The sequence below is a fragment of the Electrona antarctica genome (assembly GCF_951216825.1).
Source record: "Electrona antarctica genome assembly, chromosome: 13".
NCBI lineage: Eukaryota > Metazoa > Chordata > Actinopteri > Myctophiformes > Myctophidae > Electrona > Electrona antarctica.
In genome coordinates, this window is record NC_136794.1 from 26338742 (window position 1) to 26361352 (window position 22611).

At 41.6% G+C, this 22611-nt stretch overlaps 1 protein-coding gene across 1 annotated transcript; it reads left to right on the forward strand.

Moving 5' to 3' along the window:
* Nucleotides 1-1658: 1658 nt before the first annotated feature.
* On the forward strand, nt 1659-21973 carry map3k19 (mitogen-activated protein kinase kinase kinase 19; the record flags this gene model as incomplete). The annotated part of the gene is made up of 12 exons (XM_079517721.1): nt 1659-1835; nt 2289-2483; nt 4911-5071; nt 12650-12772; nt 13433-13765; nt 15579-15927; nt 16216-17751; nt 18743-18841; nt 19149-19387; nt 20293-20545; nt 21270-21478; nt 21840-21973. 12 exons carry the CDS (start codon nt 1659-1661, stop codon nt 21937-21939), a joined length of 3774 nt encoding a protein of 1257 aa, XP_079373847.1. The 3' UTR covers nt 21940-21973.
* Between the last annotated feature and the right edge of the window lie 638 nt (nt 21974-22611).

Here is a 22611-nt window from a genome sequence, read left to right on the forward strand (position 1 = left end):
GTGTACACTGTGGTGTAATGGCAATGGCATTACCTGGGTGAACACATTAATGACGTCTTACACACTGTATACTGTGCACTATATACTTAAGGACATTAGTTAAGGTGCAGAATAAATTGTATCATTGTAGCGCTTTCAAGCCCCTCAGTGAGCTGTTCACGTTATACATCTAGTTTAAGGGTACACTGGCTAAAATGCCTGTATGTTCTACCTGTGGGTTAAGGTATGTAAGTTTTGTATTTGTTTTACATGCTTTTATGATTTGTATTGCCTGTTGTATCTCTTGTATGTTAACCCTGTGTATGTATCCCTATGGACCTGAGTCTGCTAATAAAGTTGAATTGAATTGAAACAGATGAACACACAAAAGACAAAAGTATTTGCATTGTACATGGGATTAACGTGCAAAATGTCAGTGCGTGTGAACCGCATAATCTACATAAAAAGACTGACACTGGCATAATCCATGGGTAGGTCCCTGAGGTAGAGCAAAGAAAAAGGTCAAGTCCCTTGTCCCTGGTATAATCCACAGGTGGGTTCAAGGAAGAGCTAAATCCAAACGTCACTTTTCCCTGGTATATGCATGCATGTTGTGCACTGTACCCACACACACAACACAACTACATTTTAATAGTGAATGAATGAATGCCTGTGACGATATGATTCTGAGCTTTTAGTAAACCCAGTACTGAGTACATATTATGTGTGCATGTGTTGTGGATGAGGGCAAAATTGCCATTGCCATTGTCTCACGCTATTATTGAGCTGTTAGTCAGCTGATGCAATTCTCTAATGATGTGCAGGAGGATGCTAAACGCACACCAGTCTTAGTAGTGGTGCCAGCTCATGGCAGAAACATCTAAAGAGTTAAGTCTTAAAAAGACAAAAGAGTGGCTGCACACACTGATAGCCAAAGAGACGATTATTTATTAGGATGCAGAGTAAAAACATTTCGGCAGTACAACTGCCTTCTTCAGGGTATATGATATTCATATTCAGGGTATATGATATTCATATACCCTGAAGAAGGCAGTTATACTCTGCATTTTTTTACTGGTTTTTACTCTGCATCCTAATAAATAATCGGCTCTTTGGCTATCAGTGTGTGCAGCCACTCTTTTGTCTTTTTAAGACTTAACTCTTTAGCAATTCTCTAATGACCCATGGACCTGGAGTCCCAGCAGACAGGGAATGTGATTGGAATTGCCCTCATATATTAATGTCGTTGTCATTATCATGTTTGTAGGCTATGAGAGTCATGTTGGTTAATTAATGGAAAGATTTAGAAAATGTTTGCCTATAATGACATTCCCAAATAGGGACGCCAGGTTGAAAGTAGCTAAAGTAAAAACGGCGTCTCGTCCGGGTTTTTAGACAGCTGGTGGATGGAAATGAAGCTCCACCCACGTGGCCAGATTCCCGGAAAAGCAGCTTGGCCCAGCAACATTATTTCGTGTGGGTGGAGCTTCATTTCCATCCGCCAGCTGTCTAAAAACCCGGAAGAGACGCCGGCAGACAGCTTATTTTGGCCGCGCATGGAAGTTCAGGTGTGCCCGTGCTGTATGTCTGCCTTACACATCACACTTCTTTTCTGGTGGCCCGTAGATCTGGCAGAGAGGTTGTGGTGGACCTTTATGGAGAGAAGTGAGCAGAGCAAGATGGGAGAGAGGAGGCAGAAGGAGGTGGTGGAAGAGATGACGAAAGGAGATCAAGGGGAGTTGCTGTGTTTGTACCTGGAGCCAGATGGGGAGGCTTGCGCCTGTCAGGGTGGTGACGACCCCCTGCAGCACCGATCTACTCCTCTTATCGCTGCCTGCCAGATGGGGAGGATTGAGGTAAGAGTGACAGAGTGTGTGTGTGTGTGTGTGTGTGGCTCACGCACCTCTCATGATCAGCAACAGACACATCAAGAAAAGGACAGACATCAATAAAAAGCCCAAAAGTAACAGTATGGTATTATCTTTTGCCAAAAGTCTTCTTGAATGATCTGCACGTCACATTATGTGGGTCGGAAAATTACCGCAGGCGAACAGTAAAACACACATGAGGGGTGTGTGAGAGCATGAGGGAGAGATTCAGACAGACAGATTTTGTGACATTCTTTGAAATCTTTCTATAGTTACATGCCCAAAATAGGGATTGATTACTAATTTGATATTTTATAAAATTGTAGATTTTCATTTATTTATATATGATCACATTTGAATTAATTAGTATAATTAGTATATTTTTCCCAGTGTGTTATCTCCGTTTGTATTTTATTAAAAAAAAATATGTTTTTTGCACAGGAGGTCCAATCCCTGCTGAGTAGAGGGGCTGACATCACACTGTGTAACTATAGCAACCAGACAGCGCTGCATGTGATTCCTCCTCACCTCCAGGGAGCGTTGTTGGGGTGGATGTCCAGGCCTAATCTGCCTCCACAGGCTCAGCTGCTGCAGGCAGCCTGGCAGGGAGACCTTCACGCCATACAATACTTTTTGGTGAGACCATTATACACCTAACATGCTTACAAAATAGTAGTGCTGTAAAGTAACTAAATAAATTTGCTCTAGTACACTTTTGAGGTACTTTTACGTTTTACTTTACTAGAGTATAGGCTAGGGCCGCTAGGCCTACTACTTTTACTTCTATACTCCACTACATCCCAGATACTTTTACACCACTACATTTATTTGACAGCTTTAAGATACTAGTTATTTTGTAGTTTTGGATTATTATTACAAAACATACATAGATTATGTACATTACCTAGCCTGGTGAACCCTAACCCAGATTTTTTCATTCAAAAATCTGGCGAGGGGAGGGACGGTTTACGAGGCTATACATTACCCACTTCAGCCCTATATACATTTTGGCCATTTGAAAATAGTAGAGTGTCTATTTGCAATACAGTTTTATACATTTTAAATGGGACATTCTGCATAAAGACTACTTTCTACTTTTGGTACTTTAAGTACATTTAGATTTTACTTACTTTTAACTGTAACTAGTAGTACTGTAACTAGTAGTATTTCTATATTGCAGTAGCCTATTGATACTTTTACTCAAATAGGAATATGAGTAGCCTACTTTTCCCACCACTACACCTAGAAAAATAGATAGAATAGAATAGAAAATAGGATAGGCCTATACTATGAAAGAGCTTGGTACTCTGTGAGAGTCTGTGTGTCTTCTTGATTGATCTTGGTCAAATGTGTTAATCCCTGTTCAGTTATGGTGTAGGGCTGGGCGATATGAGTTCAAAACCATGTCACGGTTATTTAAAACTTTTACCTCGATTAAGATTAATGAATGAAGAGAACTTTAAATAGTGAAAAATAGATGTACAAGCTCACAACGCATCAATGCGACACGTGACCTTGTGGATGTTTTTGCCATATTTGTATGCCACCATTGTTCAATGACAGAGGTGTCCCATCACTCCATGTGCACCAGTTAACAGAATACATTTTCAGGTCAGGATACCAATTTCATCCAATCAGGAGTGAGAATCCATACAGGATTCAGTAGCCTATAAAAATTGGAAATGATGAAACATATGAGCAGACAAAATTGGAACTGGAACACAAGATTATAAATGATCTTTGTGCTGTTCTCTGTCCTGATTGGATACAATGTATCAATTGTAACCCACATGAAAATGCATTTTGTTTTAACTTTTGAACAATAAATGTTTTGTTTAACGTAAAAATATCACTTACAGCACCTTTAAAATAAAATGGAAAGAGGGATGTTTTATGAGCACTGTTCTCTTATGTTGAAACCTAAGTTTGGAAAGCAATGTATAGGCTATTTATGACACCGTAGTATGTGGACGTTACAGATCTATTTGGTTACGGTACTGTACTATCACAGAGTTAATATAAATGAACACTGGCCAGGTCAACCTGGCCAACAGAAAGTCTTAGCGAGCTCATTGTGCCCCAGCGTTGTGCATCAGGAAATGTGATACACATCATCAGGTGCGTTTGGTACAATGGGCTGAGTCTAAATGGCAGTGTGTGAATACTGTCTGTGTGTTTGCCTCCCACCTGTGGCTCTCTGTTGAATGTACAAGAATTGTGTAACTTGTTCATTTCTAATGGAGTTCTGGTGGTGGAATAAGCCAGTTTTCTTTCTTTCTTTTTTTTACTTAAAGGACCACTTCACCACTTTTCAACGTATCTTCATATAATAGGTCCTCACTAATAATCATGATAAAAAAAAATCTACTCAGTCTGTGTCTCATAGGAGGGCTGTGGGCAGTTTAGAAACCATCTTCCAGTGACATCATCATTAGGCAGATTATTTTTTAAACAAGATTTTTTTACAAAATTATCGTGAGAACGATGGCTTCCATTTTCGCATTGCAACTTTTCAGGACTAGAAAGCCTGCAGTTTTTATTAGCTTGTATTCCCCAACGATGATGTCACTGGAAGATGGTTTCTGAACTGCCCACAGCCCTCCTATGAGACACAGACCGAGTAGAAAAAAATTGCGCCATTTTTTCATGATTATTAGTGAGGACCTATTATATGAAGATAGGTTGAAAAGTGGTGAAGTGGTCCTTTAAGTAAAAGTAGCAATACCACAATGTAGACAAGTACAAGTCCTGTATAAAAATGTACTTGAGTAGAATTCCAAAGGTATTGAAGTTGAACTGCAGTGCCAACACCGCAATGTGTGTGGGGAGGAATTAATTGGCATAACGACTAAATTGTGGAGAAAAAGGGGTTGAGGGTATCATTTTCAAAAATGACTTAATAAATTCAAATTAATTAATTTGTCACTCATTCGTACGGAAAGGACGGACGGACAGACAGACAGTGCAGTTGTCCATTAACTGAAATTACCCTCTTTGCCACATGCATGTTGTATAAGTGTACAGTGTCTGTGTATAAAGTTTAACTTTGTTTGTCCTATATAGGCCGAGACAGACACTGTTGACGTGAATGTTTGTAACGGTGACGGGGTGACACCTGTGACACTTGCCGTCAGGGACATTGACCTGTTTGAGGGCCTCGCAGCATCGTTGCCATGGGAACACAGCCCCGTGGAGGTGGTCAAGGAACTGATGGCTCTCTCAGCGTAAGATTACGCATGCAGAATACATGGGTTGACATGAACATGCATTATAGCCACTTAAAACCCCTACGATTGGTTGACTGGATTTAGTGGATTACCAAGGGCTCCATACTAGCTACTAGCAAGGTCTTTTTACTTCTACTCCACTCTAAATCCCAGAGGCAAATATCATACTTCACTACAAATATTGTACTCCACTACAATTATTTGAAAACTTTACTTACTAGTTACTTTGATTATTATTACAAAACATAGCCTACATTAAACACTTCAGCCCTATATACTTTTCAGCAAATTGAAAATAGCCGATCTACAAGCTCAAAATGCGTTACATCGCGATGCATTGTGAGCTTCTGGATCTGCTATTTTCAAGTTTTATACATTTGAAAACGTGAAATGGGACATTCTGCATAGTGAGTAGCCTACTGTCTACTTTTGGTACTTTAAGTACATTTTGATACCAATACCTTTATACTTTTACTCAAGTACATTTTGAAACCGGACTTTTACTTATAAGTTATAGTTATAGTTAACAGTACATTGCAGTATTGATACTTTTACTCAAGTACAAAATGTTAGTACCACTGGTGGTCTGTCACGTGAAAGAGTTATGTCAGAGTCAGAGTCATCTCTCTGTTCCCAACCAGTGACCTGTGTATGCACGACCACAGGGGGTGTTCACCTCTCCACTATGCCCTTAACATCAACAGTTCCCTGAAAGAAGAGATCATTCAAATGATGATCGGGGCCCTCGATCACACAGGTAGAGCATACACGCACGCACGCACGCACGCACGCACGCACGCACGCCTTTCCTCTCTACACCACATTTCTTCGCCGAAAATAGACGATCTACAAGAGTAACAGTGAAGGTGCAGTTGTATGACAGTATGACATCTTTAGCTGCATATTGCTGTAGATCTGCTATTTCTGAGTCGGGAGTCGACACTACATGAACATGCGGTTAACTCAATCTCCTCACATCTGTCTATAGTGTTGTTAACTTGGTTATCGATTCTTCTCCTTGTGGTGTTGTTAACTGCTAGCTTGGTTACTGATTCATATTGATTGAGTTATTCATTAAGCCATGCATGGTAAATGCAAATCTCTCTCGCACGCATGCATGCACGGCTTACACACACACGCACACACACACACACACACACACACACACACACACACACACACACACACACACACACACACACACACACACACACACACACACACACACAATCAAGCAAACACAGATCATTCCCAGTTCATTCATAATCATGCTTTTCATAAGGAACCTCTGCAGTCGTCATCAAAGCCTGCACTTTTGCCAGAAGGGGGTGTGGAGGTGTGAAAAACCCTTGTTTGTGTATCGACTGACCATGCCTCTCAGAGCCTTCTAATGTCAGTGTGCTTATGTTCATAAGAATGTCAGTTCAGGTGGAGGTTTGTGTTACAAAAAGAGAGACGGGTGAGGTAGCTTGCTGTGTGACATCTTTACCTATAGCTGCATAGTGATGCTTGTTTTTTTGTGTTTTCATCAGTGAACAATTTGTCTTTTTTTGCTTTGTTTTACCCTATAAACTAATAGAAAGGGAATGGCAGGCAGACTAAGTCGTATTGGGAACACCTTATTTTCTTCCACACTTCTTTTCCTCATTCTATCCTGGGTAAACAGCTTGTTTCCACACTTCTGGTCCACGTGCGCCTAATGCTTCATTTACACAGGGTTTAACTCTTGACCTGGTATGTTCAGGAGTATCAGCAGTGGAGAGTTGTTTTCTGTCCCCACTAGCAGCAGGGCTCTAAGGGTGGCAATGTTAGTTCCTTGGTCCATCCAACACTTTATTCACAAACAAGATATCTTGAAAACTATGGGCCATAATTGATAATACTTTCAAGAAAAACTTTTTCATTTCCAGGCCCAGTATAGTAGTGAGGATGGTGCCACTTGATTACATCTAAATAGGGACCTTAGTCTTGTTTACCCATGTTTAGGGATCAACATGAAGCGTGTATATGTCCACTGCAGGTGCTACAAAGGTTTAAAGGTACACACAAAACAAATGTGTTTTGTGTGTACGTGACTGCATGTCTTGACTGTGTGTGTGTGTGTTTGTGTGTGTGTGTGTGTGTGTGTGTGTGTGTGTGTGTGTGTGTGTGTGTGTGTGTGCTCAGTCTCACCCCTAGCTTTGGTAAGACAACCAGACTCAGAGCTTGGAGACCTGGAGATGGAGTCGGATCTGGATCGCTTTCATTCCAGTCAGTTGTCAGCTGACAACCTAAGCCCAAATCACCACCACTGTCTGCTACACAACCACAGTAAGGTAAAGGGCCCATATACACTCAGTGGCGACACACTGTGTGACAAAATCAGACTGTCACACACACACACACACACACACACACACACACACACACACACACACACACACACACACACACACACACACACACACACACACTATTATCACTAGTTTGGGTCGCGGGCAAACGTCTAATATCTCTTTTGGGTCACAGGCTAAAAGTTTTGGGAACCATGCAGTGCTTTAGAGACCACTCTGTCCTGAATCAATGGACCCTGTGACCTATGGCCTGCAGGGTATTTACCGGAATTAGTGTAGTATATTCTAATCTAGACATGTGTCTCTGTGTGGTTGTAAACAAACAAACAAGCAAACATGCGCACACACGCACGCACGCACGCACGCACGCACGCACGCACGCACACGCGCACACACACACACACACACACACACACACACACACACACACACACACACACACACACACACACACACACACACACAGCCTGACTGTGTGTTGTTGGCTCAACTCATTAATCAGAAAGACAATTACTCAAGTACACAAACAAACAATGGACAGAAAAAGTGGCCACCCACCCACAAGCCAAACATGAATGTAACGTGTGTGTGTGTGTGTGTGTGTGTGTGTGTGTGTGTGTGTTTGGTTTAGCGTGGAGGAGGGGTGTTTTCTGTGGTGTTGATTTCTAGTTCTAGCCTGGCTATATCACACTCTACTACTACATCTACATGTGGCCTACAGGCAGGGCAGCTGGCTAACTGACTTAATGGCCTACATCCTCTGATTGAATACGAAGGAAAAGGCAGATGGTCTATAGAGGCGTGTTGTATCCCAAAGAGCTCACACAAGGACATGAGATACACAAACATACATAGTAGACGCTGGTCCATATGGTTCATTTGTACACTCTCTAAATGGTAAATGGTGCATTTATATAGCGCCTTTATCCAAGGCGCTTTACATAGATTGTGCATTACATTCACCCATTCACACACACATTCACACACTGATGGCAGCGGAAACCATGCAAGGCACCAACCAGCACATCAGGAGCAATTAGGGGTTCAGTGTCTTGCTCAAGGACACTTCGACACTAACTCTGGGGGAGCCCAGGTTCGAACTGACAACCTTGCGGTTACCATCCAGCCACTCTACCCCTGAGCCACCGCCGCCCCTCTCTGAATTACTGCTAGTGTAGGCCTATGATGTGTTAACATATACCGGTACATATGCATGCAAACAGGGATGCGTTCATCTTGCACTGCAGAAATGTCCATGGCAATACAGTTCCTATACAGCAGTGGTTCCCAAACCTTTTAGCCTGTGACCCAAAAGAGAAATGAAATCAACGAAAAATCTAAAGTAGCTTCTCACCGCGTTGTCAGCTTGTAGATCTGCTATTTCATTAAATTACTGAATTTTTTTTCATTTGTTTTCTATTCATGAAAAATGTTTGCTTCTTTGGGGGAATTTATTTTGATGTTTGCTTTTTTGGGGGAATTTATTTTGAAATGATTTTGTTTTGAAATGATAATAAAAAACTAAATGTAGTAAACAAAATATAAAGGGACCCACTAATGGGTCCCGACCCACTGTTTGGGAACCATTATTGAGGCAGTATTTTGTTCATGTCTATCATTCAGGACGTACAGTCTTCAGAGAGTGTACCTCGATTGGAACATCGTAGAGTCATCAGCCACGGTAAAACTCACATAATGCTTTTGCTGGGGGGTGGACATGATTGGTTTGGGGTTTCTCCCAAATCGGTGGCGGGACTGAATCAGCACGCTACAAATGGGAATTATAAATGATAAATGGTGCATTTATATAGTGGAGTGAAATATTTAATATTATACTACAGGCAATTGGTTGAAATAAGCTCTCAAGCTGTGCTGAAATGGGCATGACTGTGCCTAGACGTTAATAGAAGATTTGAGAACGGATCACAAAATGAATCAAATAAATTAATTAATTCATCAAATTAATGATTGATTCTCCCCCCGGCCAGCACCGGGGTAAAGCTGCACACTGATGGTGGACGAAACCATCAAAGGTCACTCATCGCCATTGGCTTGTGGCATGTTGGCATTTGTCAAAATTAAATTTTTGCCACGGACATACAAAATGAGTGGACAATAATATTACCAGATTGAAACACATAAAGAGATAGTTCATAACAGGTCTGTATAACTCTGAGTTATGGGTGTCCTTGCAAATAAACTCACAAGTACTACAGTGGACTCAATCCCCCTTTTTGAAACTAGCTCTTTGCCACTTGCCCTACACACTTCCACTTGGTTTGAGCATAGATATATAAATCATAGAGACGGCACTGGATGGGATGTGAATCCCAGGGCCATCTCTATTATTTATATATCTATGCTCAAACCAAGTGGAAGTGTGTAGGGCGAGTGGCGAGGAGCTAGTTTCAAAAAGGGCGTAGTGAGCCATAGTGTCATAGTAAATCAGTGTCATACAATTCTGAAGAAAGCTTGGAGACTGATATTCAGTAATTGGTATTACAATCAAAATTTAAACAGGAAATCAAAAATTTGCTACGGACAAGGCCTAGTCTTTGCCACGCACGGACACATTTGTCCGTGTAGGCCTCTGACATATCGATGACCCCTGGAAACCATGGAAGGCACCATGCTGCTTATCTGGAGCAATTAGGGGTTAAGTGTCTTATTGATTGATTGATTGATTTAACTTTTCATTCACAGTTTGTTGTAAGTCAATACAAAAACTGCGCTACGAGGACAAAACCAGAAAAGAAAGCATTAAGACTTGTTTACATCAGGGTCCTCGGTTTTCAATTCATCAAGGACACTTTGACACACTATCCCAGGGGGGAGCCGGCCAGGGATCAAACCAGGACCCTTTCCGATCCCCAAGCGGCCGCTCTACAGTATATCTCCTCCTGAGCCACTGCTGCCTGCTGCCCTATGCGAGAGGGTGAGGAGAAAGTGGGAGGTGACAGAGGGAGGGGATAAGCAAAGGGTGGCAGGCAGGGGGGGGTCACATACACAGTACACAGTCACACACACACAATGCAACCTCTCAGCTGAGAAACCTGCGTGCCTGACTTGTGTGTTGTGTCACAAACAGGACAAGAGTGCTAGCTGATAAGCAAAAGAGAGAGATGGGTGTTGAAAGTGGGCTTTAGAAGACAGTGAGTTTTAAACGGTCACATTCCTATTCCTACCTCGGCATAGACAAAGTGGGAAGTGCTGTTTGATGATAAAGAAGCAGAGAGATGCAAACGCATGCAGGAGTACAGAGAGAGCGCTCTACTATAGGTGAGTCCTCCACCTCCATCTGTCACCTTGTCATTTAAGCCGGGTCCCTAAGGTAGACTGGACAAACAGGCTGGAGAACAGGTAATGTCCATTGTTTTCATTGTAATACTAAACAGCATAATACATCGTGACCCTGGTTCGACACTCGACTTGCACTGTTAGTTTACACTTACAGGACCTAATTTATTTGATGTAGAGCTCCAAAATGTAATGTGCCAGTGCTGGGATAAAACAATTAAAAAAAGAAAAGGGTTTATTATACCATCCAAAGTCCCAAATGGACCCATATTATTTATATTTATATATTATATATTTATTTATTTTTACTTATAGGCCTACAATATATCCGTTATCGTTTGTACTTATTCTCCACTACATCTTGGAGGCAAATATTGCACTGTTTTACTTTGATAGCTTTAGTTATTTAGATTATTACAAAGCTCTATTTTATATCTACAAGCTCTCTCTCTCTCTCTGTGTGTGTGTGTGTGTGTGTGTGTGACAGATAAGGGAATCCCCTTCGGTTTCCAAAACGCCATGGAAACGCTGAGAGACATCAGGCAAGCCTACCAGAATGTGGGGAAGGGGAACAGGTGTGTAGCAGCCACACACACGATATACAGTATCCATGTTCATACGTATACGAATAGATAGAGGCTACGTGCGTGACGTCATCATATATACTCGGAAGTTAGCCGGGAACGCCTACAGGGTGTCAAAAAAACCTACTTTCTGGCCTTGACAGCTCATACATCCAAACAGAAAAGTCCTATGTGATTGCATTAAAGTTGATTAAACAATGTTAAATGACGTTAAACTCACTTTATGCATGCCAGCCACATACACACAGGCGTGTGGTGGATGGTGACGAGTCGACACCCAAACACCAAAGCAGTCCACACACTTGCCCAAACAAACCAAGGGTACACCCTATTCAACTTTTCACAACTCTGTGTGTGTGTGTGTGTGTGTGTGTGTGTGTGTGTGTGTGTGTGTGTGTGTGTGTGCGTGTGCGTGTTACTTGGGTCTGTGGCACTGTGCTGTGTGTCACAAGCATTGTATACACACACAGTATACACACACACACACACGCCCCAAACTAGTAGAATAATCTAGAATTGCGTCCTATCCTGTTACACTGACAGTCCCGTCTGCTCCTGTGCCTCAAGGACAACCTGTTCCACCCAAAACACACTGGAGCTACTCTGTGAAACAGCCTATTGTCTGTGTTGTTGTGGCGCTCTCATCACGGAATCAAGTCTCCCAGCAGTCTCTCCTTTCATAGAATAGACCCCTAGAAGGTCAGAGAGAAACGTTGGAGTATTAGGCCACTATGTTCGGTAGTGGGTACATTAGATTCACTATTTACTTCTTCTTCTTATTGATTCGTTATGCTATTGTTACTGAGCCTCCAGTAATTTTCTCAGTGGAGTGTCATTCATTTTTATTATCCCTTCTTTTGGTCAGAAACAAACGTGGAAATGGCAGATCTACAAGCTCACAACGTGTCGTAATGCTTTGTGTGCTTAGTTCAGAGCTCTGTTTTTGCTATTTGTTTTACGAAGACGTAGAGGGCTTACAGTAATGCCCCCCCCCCTGTTGTTTAGTTTTGTTTGTTTTTTACAAAAATAAACTCCACGTCTCCGAATGCGAACAAAAATAAAAGCATGGGTACCGAGACTATTCCACGTCAAGCTCTTCTGGTCTATAATTCAACAGTTTGCGCATAAGAAGTTCCTTTTCCTCTATTGTCCTTTTCCGTCCCATGTCTCTGTTCTTGACTGTGTCACACCAGTAGAGGTTTATGTCCCATATCTCTGTTCTTGTGTCACACCAGTAGAGGTTTATGTCCCATATCTCTGTTCTTGTGTCACACCAGTAGAGGTTTATGTCCCATATCTCTGTTCTTGTGTCACACCAGTAGAGGTTTATGTCCCATATCTCTGTTCTTGTGTCACACCAGTAGAGGTTTATGTCTGCCCAGGCTGAATGACAGAGGCAAACCCTGGGCTCATCTGGATTTGGCATCCACTTCCTGCTTGCAGGGTACGAGGAGCCCCCGTCTGCCTGAACCCCCCAGACACAGGTAGGCCTGCAGTATGTGCTACTATACAGCTTTAGATACGGATGCACAAGTCCAATGTGTTTACTATTATTCCATTGCCAAAATAAATGATTGATTGATTGATTGAATAGTTTATTATACAGAAACACTTGGTCTAAAAGGGATAGCACCAACAAAAAGTCCTTGCAGTCTTTCCATTTAGGCCCATATCTTAAGGGCCATACCATGAAGAATGATAAATATAATGATGTGAAGATCCACACTTATGAATGATCACTTGCTGTAAACATGTTCTACTGTACGTGACGACCTGTGAATTAAGATAGATTTTGATCATCATCAATCATTGTTGATTGTGGTGTGGACTGACCAAATTCTGACTCTGCCATCACTTCAGTTAGAAAGATTTTTAACTATGAGCAAAAGGTGCACACCAGTCCTTGTGAGGTGCCAGCCAACGGGAAAAATACTAGTAATGAAAGAATGTATAGCTGGATTAGGTTTTAAAACAATACATTTATAGTTATAGATCTTGGTGTGAATGACCCAAGTTTAGTGTAATAGATGTAGTGGATGTTTGTTAGTTTGTTAGATATAACAAAACATTTATAGTGTGTGAATTCTTAAAAAAGGACAGCAAATGAATAGCCCTAATCTCTAATTCTCCTTGCTACCAATAAGGAAGAACCAGGCTGCTGTTGGATCCCCTCGGCCCTCAGGCCTCCTGCCCGAGCCTCAGTCCTGCCAGTTCAACCAGGCTGCTATTGGATCCCCTCGGCCCTCAGGCCTCCTGCCCGAGCCTCAGTCCTGCCAGTTCAACCAGGCTGCTGTTGGATCCCCTCGGCCCTCAGGCCTCCTGCCCGAGCCTCAGTCCTGCCAGTTCAGTCAGGCTGCTGTTGGATCCCCTCGGTCCTCAGGCCTCCTGCCCGAGCCTCAGTCCTGCCAGTTCAGTCAGTCGGCCCCCAGTGTCATGGAACCATTGCTCCAGACCAGGGCACGCACCCAGAACCGTGAGTACACAGCTGCATACATTACTGGTTCCAAAACAATGAGTCTGTGACCCATTTGTGGGTCACAGACTAATTTTTATGGGTCCCTTTATTTTTTGTTTCCTATATTTTGTTTTTAATTATTATTTCAAAACATTTTCAAAAAACATTGACATTTGTAAAACTACTAGTACTTTCATAAAGAAATTAAAGAAAAATCTAAGAAATTCCATAATTAGAAAACAAATGTTTAAGAAGTAGGCCTAGTGAAAATAGCCAATCTACAAGCTCACAATGTGGCGCAAAGCGATGCATTGTGAGCTTGTAGATCCGCTATTTTTACTAGTTTGGGTCCCGGGCAAGCGTTGAATTACTCTTTTGGGTCTTGGGCTAAAAGGTTTGGGAACCAGTGGTATAGATTATAGATCAACGCATTTCATTGTTGTTGCAATATATTATTGAACTAGAAAGGTCGCAATTTTAAAAAATTGCAAAGTGTGGTTGCCGCAGTGGCTTACATATGCCCCTCCCACTGATATTGCCAGCCAATTACAATCGCTCACCCCTGTGGTCATGCGTAAGTATTCTGAGGGGATTTATCCCCCCAAAAAATAAAATTCAGCAAGAAACGGTTACATTTTTCGCATTTGCGGCGCCCCCTATGGATGAAAATAGAATCGCTTTTGGCTTTTGGTTGATTAAACCACCCCGGACATGTGATTCAAATTTGGGATGGATTGGACATTCCGTTCGTGATTTTAGGCATTTTTTGTAAAATAGGCCCCTCCCACTAACTTCGGACGACGATTAAGGTAAAAAAAAAAATCAAAAAATCTTAAAAAAAATTAAACGCGGTCCGATAGGTCCAGAGATCATGTGTACCGATTTCTGTGAGATTCGGACAAAATCTGTAGATTGAGAAAATTAAAGTGTGTTTTGAAGAAAATTCAAAATGGCGGAAAATCTATCCTGACGCAAATGGGTTGTGGCCTATATGGGGAGATGCGTCATGACCCAAGGAAATCAGGGAAAAAATAATTTTGAAGAGTTATAAGCCAAAATGTAAAGTGGGCTGTTATAGCGCCACCATGAGGCCGACCGATAACATTATAAGTTGATTAATTTTAGTAATTATTATGAACCTACCCTCCAAGTTTTGTAACTATAGTGCTTACAGTCTCTGAGGAAAAAATACTTGAATTCATATCAATTAAACTATACAACATTTCTCTTAAAAAAATACAAGCACATCCTTCCCGATGAAGCCGGTCAATTTGAGATATGGCTCAAGTGCGTACAGTCAAAACTGTGGGAGGAGTAGCACATAAAAAAAAAGACTAATCCAGTAAAATAATAAAGTGTTACAAGTACTATAGTCTGGTTGCCCTTTAGGGCAACCACACTAATTATATTTTTGAATGGTTTTTTACTATGGTTTTGTATGAGTGATTCAGTCTAGAACAGACCAAATAACTTTTCAATTACAGTATAAAAAGTAAAGAAAGAAATTACTTGGTCTTTTAAACCCACCAACACCAACAGCATGTTTGTAAGTTATGTATTGGCCATACTACAGTATATTGAAATTTGAAATGCTATGTTCCTTCGTTTTTTGAGTAAGCTAGTTGCATATCACTATGCCTGTTTGTTTAGCATATTAATCATATCTATATCTATTTGCAGGACTTGGTTCTGATACAAAAAGCAATGGAAGAAAGGTGGGTCACTTTTGTATTTGTTGGATTTGACCTTACCTGGCAAAATCCATGTAGTTCCTATACATAACATCCTTTTTCTCTGTAATTTACTCAGGGGTCCTTGCCCGCCTTGTGCCCCAGTATCCCTCCCCGAACCCCCAAGCTCTTGGCTCCATTGGACGGTAGGCCCATGAATGGAGGAGACATGCCTGCATTCAAGCACTACGCTCCCCTGAAGCCCATAAGTCCGACCTCTGTGATTTCCATGGCCCATCTAAGGAGACGGAGGCTATCCCGGGGCAGTCCACGCAGTGGGCTTCCCACCACCAGGGGCGGCAGCGAAGAGAGTGGCTCCAGCAGCAGCCAGAGTTCGATTGATCTTGAAGACGAGGAAGAGGAGAAGGACCTCCGCAAAGAAACCCCAGTAGACGCCTACCCGAAGACAATCAAGGACAGATTGCACTTCGATGTGGAGTTGTCTGTGCGTTTGGTAGCTGTGAGTTACAATGAGCCTATAGAGGACCATGGAGTTAGGAAGGCAACACGTCACAACCATGTGGACCGTCATAATGAGGAAGCCATCACGCATACAAAGGAGATTGTAAATTATGGACAGCCTACAAAGTCACACTGTGAAAACAAAGCCAATGTGAAACATATTGAAGAAAACAAACATATTAATTCACACCCTAAGAAAGAAAAAAACAATGTGGCATGTGCTAAAGACGTTATGGACGAGATTTGTCACATCACTGTGTTTGACCTGAATCATGACCAGGATAATGCCATTATTGGCTCCGATGGGGATTACCAAAATGATGAACAGGTCGTGGAACTGTCAGAGGTTTGTGTTGAGAATGTAAAGCTGAACAGTGGCACCTCTTCTGTGGAGAAGAATAAACATTTGCCTCCGACTGTAACTCTCACACTATCAGAGCTACCTACTAAACCATCCAGGAACAGAGAGAGGAGATATAGCGAGAACCATGAACTGCCAAATCATTTCCAGATCAACCAGTCTTTCAACGCGCTGGCACACAAAAACCGCAGCGTCCCAAATCGGACACCCAAGACCATAGGCAATCTGAGGACCTCTACCGTCGCACAAGTCAGGAAAACCACTGATCTGATTATTAACGGTGAGGCCACAGCCACTAAAGTCAAATCCAAGCTGAATGCTGTTAAGGATGCACTGCAGAGAGCATCTCCACGAAAGAAAGTAATTGAAGTACACCATCGAAACGGCAAAAGACCAACACCCGGCAAGATGTCGAGCAGCAACAATGAAACCCCAAATTCAGAGAGGGAGCCGAAAAGTGCCAGGCAGCCCAAGAGAACTGTCATAGCAGCAGGGACAGCCAGGTCTAAATCCGCTGTGGACTATGTCACCTACAAAGACATGTTTCAGGAAATACAAAGCGGCGACGAGGGACCGGCTATCTATGAGATGTTTGCAGGTCCTGTTTACGACAACCTAAGGGTCTCCGGCTCCTGTGAGAAGCGTAAGGGCAGGCACGCGCAGTCTGCTCCATCTCTGAAGATACGGCAGAATCACAGAATCAAACACAGACCTTTGAGGAAACAGCCAGAGAACAATAAGCTGAGGCGAAGTCCGGTGGAGAAGGCAGTGATTTCAACCAAAGGCAAACTTAAACCTGTTACTTCCAGGGCAAAGCCTTGCCTCACACCTCTACCAAGGACAGTGACAGACAAAATGGAGGACATCACTAGGCTGGATTGGCACACAGATGCTGAGCTCGACCTCAGTGAGGACGATGTAGAGATTTATCCAAACAGCACTCGGGTCCAGAGTGAAGATCCCATGTTATCTATTATAGAAGAGGTACCGTCCACATATGGGTCTGAGATGCTGAAGCCAAGAGAAAACCTAATAACTAGTCCAATGCCACAGACAGGACGTACATCTTGCAGAGTATCTCGTGATGATTTTTATAGTCAGCACACGCAAAGAATGTTGAAGAATTCACTAGACAACCACCACAGGGAAACTGAGATGGAAAACCCGGACCATCCAGTTCCTGAGCCTATACCGTCTCAAAGCCCAGTGCAAAGGAACATTAACACCTGGACCTCAGGCAGCGATGGTGGAACCATGTCACTAGTTTACCAGAGATTTCTGGATGAGGCTGAGGACGGCCCGCTTACAGATGACCTGCTTAGATGTCTTGCCGAGGAGCTGATTTCACTGGATGAGAGGGATGGGTCTATAGTCCCATGTTCTGAGGATCATGAATCAAACGGAAAGCAACGCAGCCATGACGATCCTGCAATAGGAAGTGAGATATTGCAGGAGGTAAAGTTTCGTATAAGTTATACTTGATTGATCCCTGTGGCAAGCTGTATCCTCTGCATTTATTTAAAGGTTTCATAAAGGAAACTTTGACAGAAAAAGACTCGCTCACCGTATAGAAAATAGAAGTAAAACTCCTTAAACTGAGACTTAAGAAAATATTTTTTCTTTATTTTATCATGCTCATAAAGTGCTCTGTGCTCAAAGTGCAATTAAAAAGCAAACGTTTCGGTCCTAGGACCTTCGTCAGTGCTATATCTAAAGGTTTCATAACATTAATTTTCATTTATTTGTATTTTTATTTTAAGTTGTATGACCTCAATTTACACCCAAAAAAACTGAACTTTGAACATTCAGTGGATTTTCTGTGGTCTGGAGTTTTCTCTGGGGGTTGGAAGCCTTTTGAGCTGCAATGAAAACAGGCAAAACAGTGAAAAGAGTGACATCTCCTGGCAAATCCCATTGACATATGGGATTTGCAGGCTGTGACATCACAAACAGCAGGAAATTCAGAGCACTTGTTTGAGCCAGAAAACCCCAGACCACAGAAAATCAACTGAATGTTAAAAGTTCAGGTTTTTTGGGTGCAATTGAGCTCAGAAACATTACAAAAAATTATGTCACAATCCCTTTAACCCGCTGGTTCCCAAACACTGGGTATTCTTTTTTGTTTCCTATATATATTTTGTAATAATAATAATTTCAAAACATTTTCGAATTAAAAAATATATAATAAATTAAAAAACAAAAACTAGAAAACATGTTTAAAGTAGTGAAAATAGCCGATCTACAAGCTCACAACACAGCATGAAGTGACGCATTGTGAGCTTGTACTGTAGATATTCTAGCTTGTAGATCTGCTATAGGTTTATATAGATATATTTTTTTACAACCTTGGCTACCTCAATGGCCTATTTGTTTTCCACATAATGTGTTTGGAGCCTGCTTGTAAACACCATTGTAATCCTCCTCCTCTGTCTATTGTGTTTGGCAGGACATTACAACACATGGTGGAGTGCTCAGTGGCTTGGTTGTGGACGATGCCATCACCTGGACAAAGGGGGAAGTGCTTGGCAGAGGAGCTTATGGGACGGTAAATTACTATCACTAACCATTCGTACACAAGAGATTACAACTGATGCCCATGTACAATAGCCTAGAGGGAGAAATTATATTGCTGTCATGCAAGCTCTCAATATCTTACTACAACTGGGTTTTAATCCAAAATGCTGTATCAAAGTATTTTGACCAGCCGAGGACAACACATGCAGGTGCTAAAAAACCACCCAGGTAAATGTGTCATGAACCCTGAATGATGTTTCCTACTTTTTTGATTATCGAGAAGCGTTTTTCTTCTAGCTTTTTAAAAAACTCCACCCCAACTCTCTTCTCATCACCAGGTATACTGTGGCCTCACAAGTCAGGGCCAGCTGATAGCTGTGAAGCAGGTGTGCCTGGACGCCTCTGACCCAGAGGCTGCCGATAGGGAGTACAGTAGTCTTCAAGAGGAGGTGGAGCTGCTGAAGAACCTCCGTCATGCCAACATCGTAGGTTTCCTGGGGACCTTGCTCCGTCAACAAGTGGTCTCTATCTTCATGGAGTACGTCCCTGGAGGCTCCATCGCCAGCATCCTCCACAGGTTAGGGCGTTAGGCTAGTCAGTGCACAGATGCTGGCTATTTTTGATAATTAAATAACACAATTCACTGGTTTTCAACCTTTTTCTTATTATGGTCCATTATTTATTCTGCATTTGAGCCACAGACCACCATTTGATAGGGGGGATCCATTGGCCCTTTGACAGTGACTACCTCTTCAGAGTTCAGACGGTTTTAAGCCCCATGTATACTTTGTTGTACACAGTGTCATGTTCTAAAAATAGCGGATACCATCTCACAATGCATCACAGATGTGGTACATTGTGTGCTTGTAGGTCGGTGTATGACACCATCATACAACAGCATAGAGAACTTAATTAGAGAAAAATCACAGGGGTCTGAATTATGTGTACCCCTTACTAATATTTTGTACTTTTGCTGGAGTAGTTGTCAACCCAAGTAATCCACTTCTATTTCAGAAACATGTACTTCAGGTCAAGTAGGATATTCTAGTACTCTTTCAACCCTAAGAACATGAACCTGTAGGATAGGCTACTGTAAATAAAGACGCTCTCAAACGGTTACTGATGGAAAATTAATTAGGGGTCATCACCATGTTGGCTTGTGGTGGACATTTTTGTCCAAATTTAATTTTTGCCACAGACATACAAAATGAGTGGACAATAATATTACCATAAACACAAAGAGTTAGCCCTGAATAAACGAATGGTACTCACTCTTGTAGTTAAGGGGTTCCTTGCAAATAAAACATTTGAGAACCACTAGTAAATGTCATGATCCAAATAAGAACATGGTGTGTAAAAAATAAAATAAAAAATGTGTCACAGACAAGACCAAGTCTTGCCATGGACACATTTGTCTGTGTACGGACATATTGATTGATCAGGACTAATGAACACAAAACATTCTTACTCTTTTCACTTCAGATTCGGTCCTCTGCCGGAGCGCGTCTTGTCCCTGTACACCAGTCAGATCCTGGAGGGGGTGGCCTACCTCCACCTGAACAGGGTGATCCACCGCGACTTGAAGGGGAACAACATCATGCTGATGCCCACCGGCGTCGTCAAGCTCATCGACTTTGGCTGCGCCCGCCGCCTCAGCTGTGCCAATCACACATCCAGCAACAGTGGAGATCTTCTCAAGTCTGTCCATGGCACACCTTATTGGATGGCACCAGAGGTAAGGGTTGGAAATATGCATTAGACCCCAGCTTCCTCAAAAGCACTTTGACATCACTACCTTGACTTGTAAAGGAGGAAATTGTGAAAATAAATTACTTAACCATGTTAACCAGTGATTCCCAAACCCTTTAGCCAGTAACCCAAAAGATAAATTAGATGTTTGCCCAGGACCCAAACTAGTGAAAATGGTAGATCTACAAGCTCACAACGCATCGCTTTGTGCCATGTTATGAGCTTGTAGATTGGTTATTTTCACTACTTCTTGTAGTTTTGTTTGTTTTCTAATTTATGGACGTTCTTAGATTTTAGATTTCTTAGATGAAATTACTGAAAAATATACCGGTAATTGCATTTTGTTTTCAATTCATGATTTATTTTTTGCTTTTTTCGGGAATGTACTTTTTGTAAATGTTTTGAAATAATCATAAATACCTAAATGTAGTTAACAAAAAATAAAGGGACCCATAAAAATGTGTCTGTGATCCACAAATGGGTTCCAAGAACACTTTGTTGACAGGCTCCATCGTTTCTCTATCCTTTTTGTCCCCCTCTACACCAAACCTCTACAAAGCTGTCGCTCACGTGTGGTAACTCTAGATTAAGATTGGCATCGTCACTGAATCTTTGTCTACTTTTGTCATGCCCAGAATAGGGATAGCTGTGGTTAAAATACCTTTGTGGTCAAATTAACCACTGGAATTATCCCTTTTACAACTTTCTAGGTGATCAACGAGACGGGCCATGGCAGGAAGTCAGACATCTGGAGTGTTGGTTGCACTGTGTTTGAGATGGCAACAGGAAAACCACCACTGGCACACATGGACAAGATGGCTGCCTTATTCTACATTGGAGCTCAAAGAGGGTCAATGCCCTCCCTGCCGGATGGGTTCTCTGTCAACGCTAGACACTTTGTTCAAGAATGCCTCACAAGGTGAGATGCCTTGTCTACCTTGAATACTGTAAATTATCAAGAGTACAGCCTCTTTATACATTAAAATCGCCTGAGTCTCGGAGTCTACTTGAACATTTGGAATTGGAATTGAACATTGGATAAAGTAGCTTAACAAAACATTGAAACCACCCATCTATTATTTTCAAGTAATAGAGGAATGTCCTTGAATACTTGGTATGGTTGAGAAAGAGAAGGCAATTATTAGTAATCCATTGTATAGCTAGCAGCTAGTTTTTAATATATCAAATTAAATAATTCATTGCCAAACTAAATCTATATTGGGAGAATAGATTTGTTTGCGTGTGACCCTATGAATTTCCATATTTTTGTTCCCCTCTAGTAACCAGAAACTACGACCATCTGCCAATCAACTGCTGATGCATCCATTTATCCCACAAACAAAGCATCACTGTGGCCACCCAGATGGAAAGTGTGGTTAACGGGACATTTCAACATCAAGAGACATTTAGTCATAGCACTATACTTTTCCAAGGAGCTTAGAACAACTATTTTGTTATTAACTCATATTCAATCATGAATGCAAAGAGAGCACTTTTATCTATTGATCATGATCACAAAACGGTATACTTTGAGTTGAAGTTTGTTTCATTAATTTGTGCCAATCATATGAATGCCTATTAGGATCTATTTTATATTTAAATTATTTCATTTGTTAATGTGTAATATATTAAAATTTGTTTGCTTAGTTTGAATTTAAATCATCCTTAATTTCCACAGGTGTCTTTATAAGCGGTGGAACAGCTGGTCACATATTAAAACAAGGTGGTCAGCAGGTGCTACTAATTTGCAAGCTCACAATGCATTGTGAGTTTGTAGATCGACTATTTTCAAATAGCTGAAATGTATAGGACTGTGATTAATGTATGTTTTGTAATAATAATCAAAATCTACAAAGTAACTAAAGTTTTCAAATAATAGTAGAGTAAAAGAACAATATTTGCCTCTGAGATGTAGTGGAGAACAGAACATTGGAAATACTCCAGTAAAGTTAAAGAATACCTCACAATTGTACTTCAGTACAGTACTTGTGTATATGTACTTAGTTACTTTACACCACTGACAATGACTAATAAGCTACAGCCCAGCTGTGG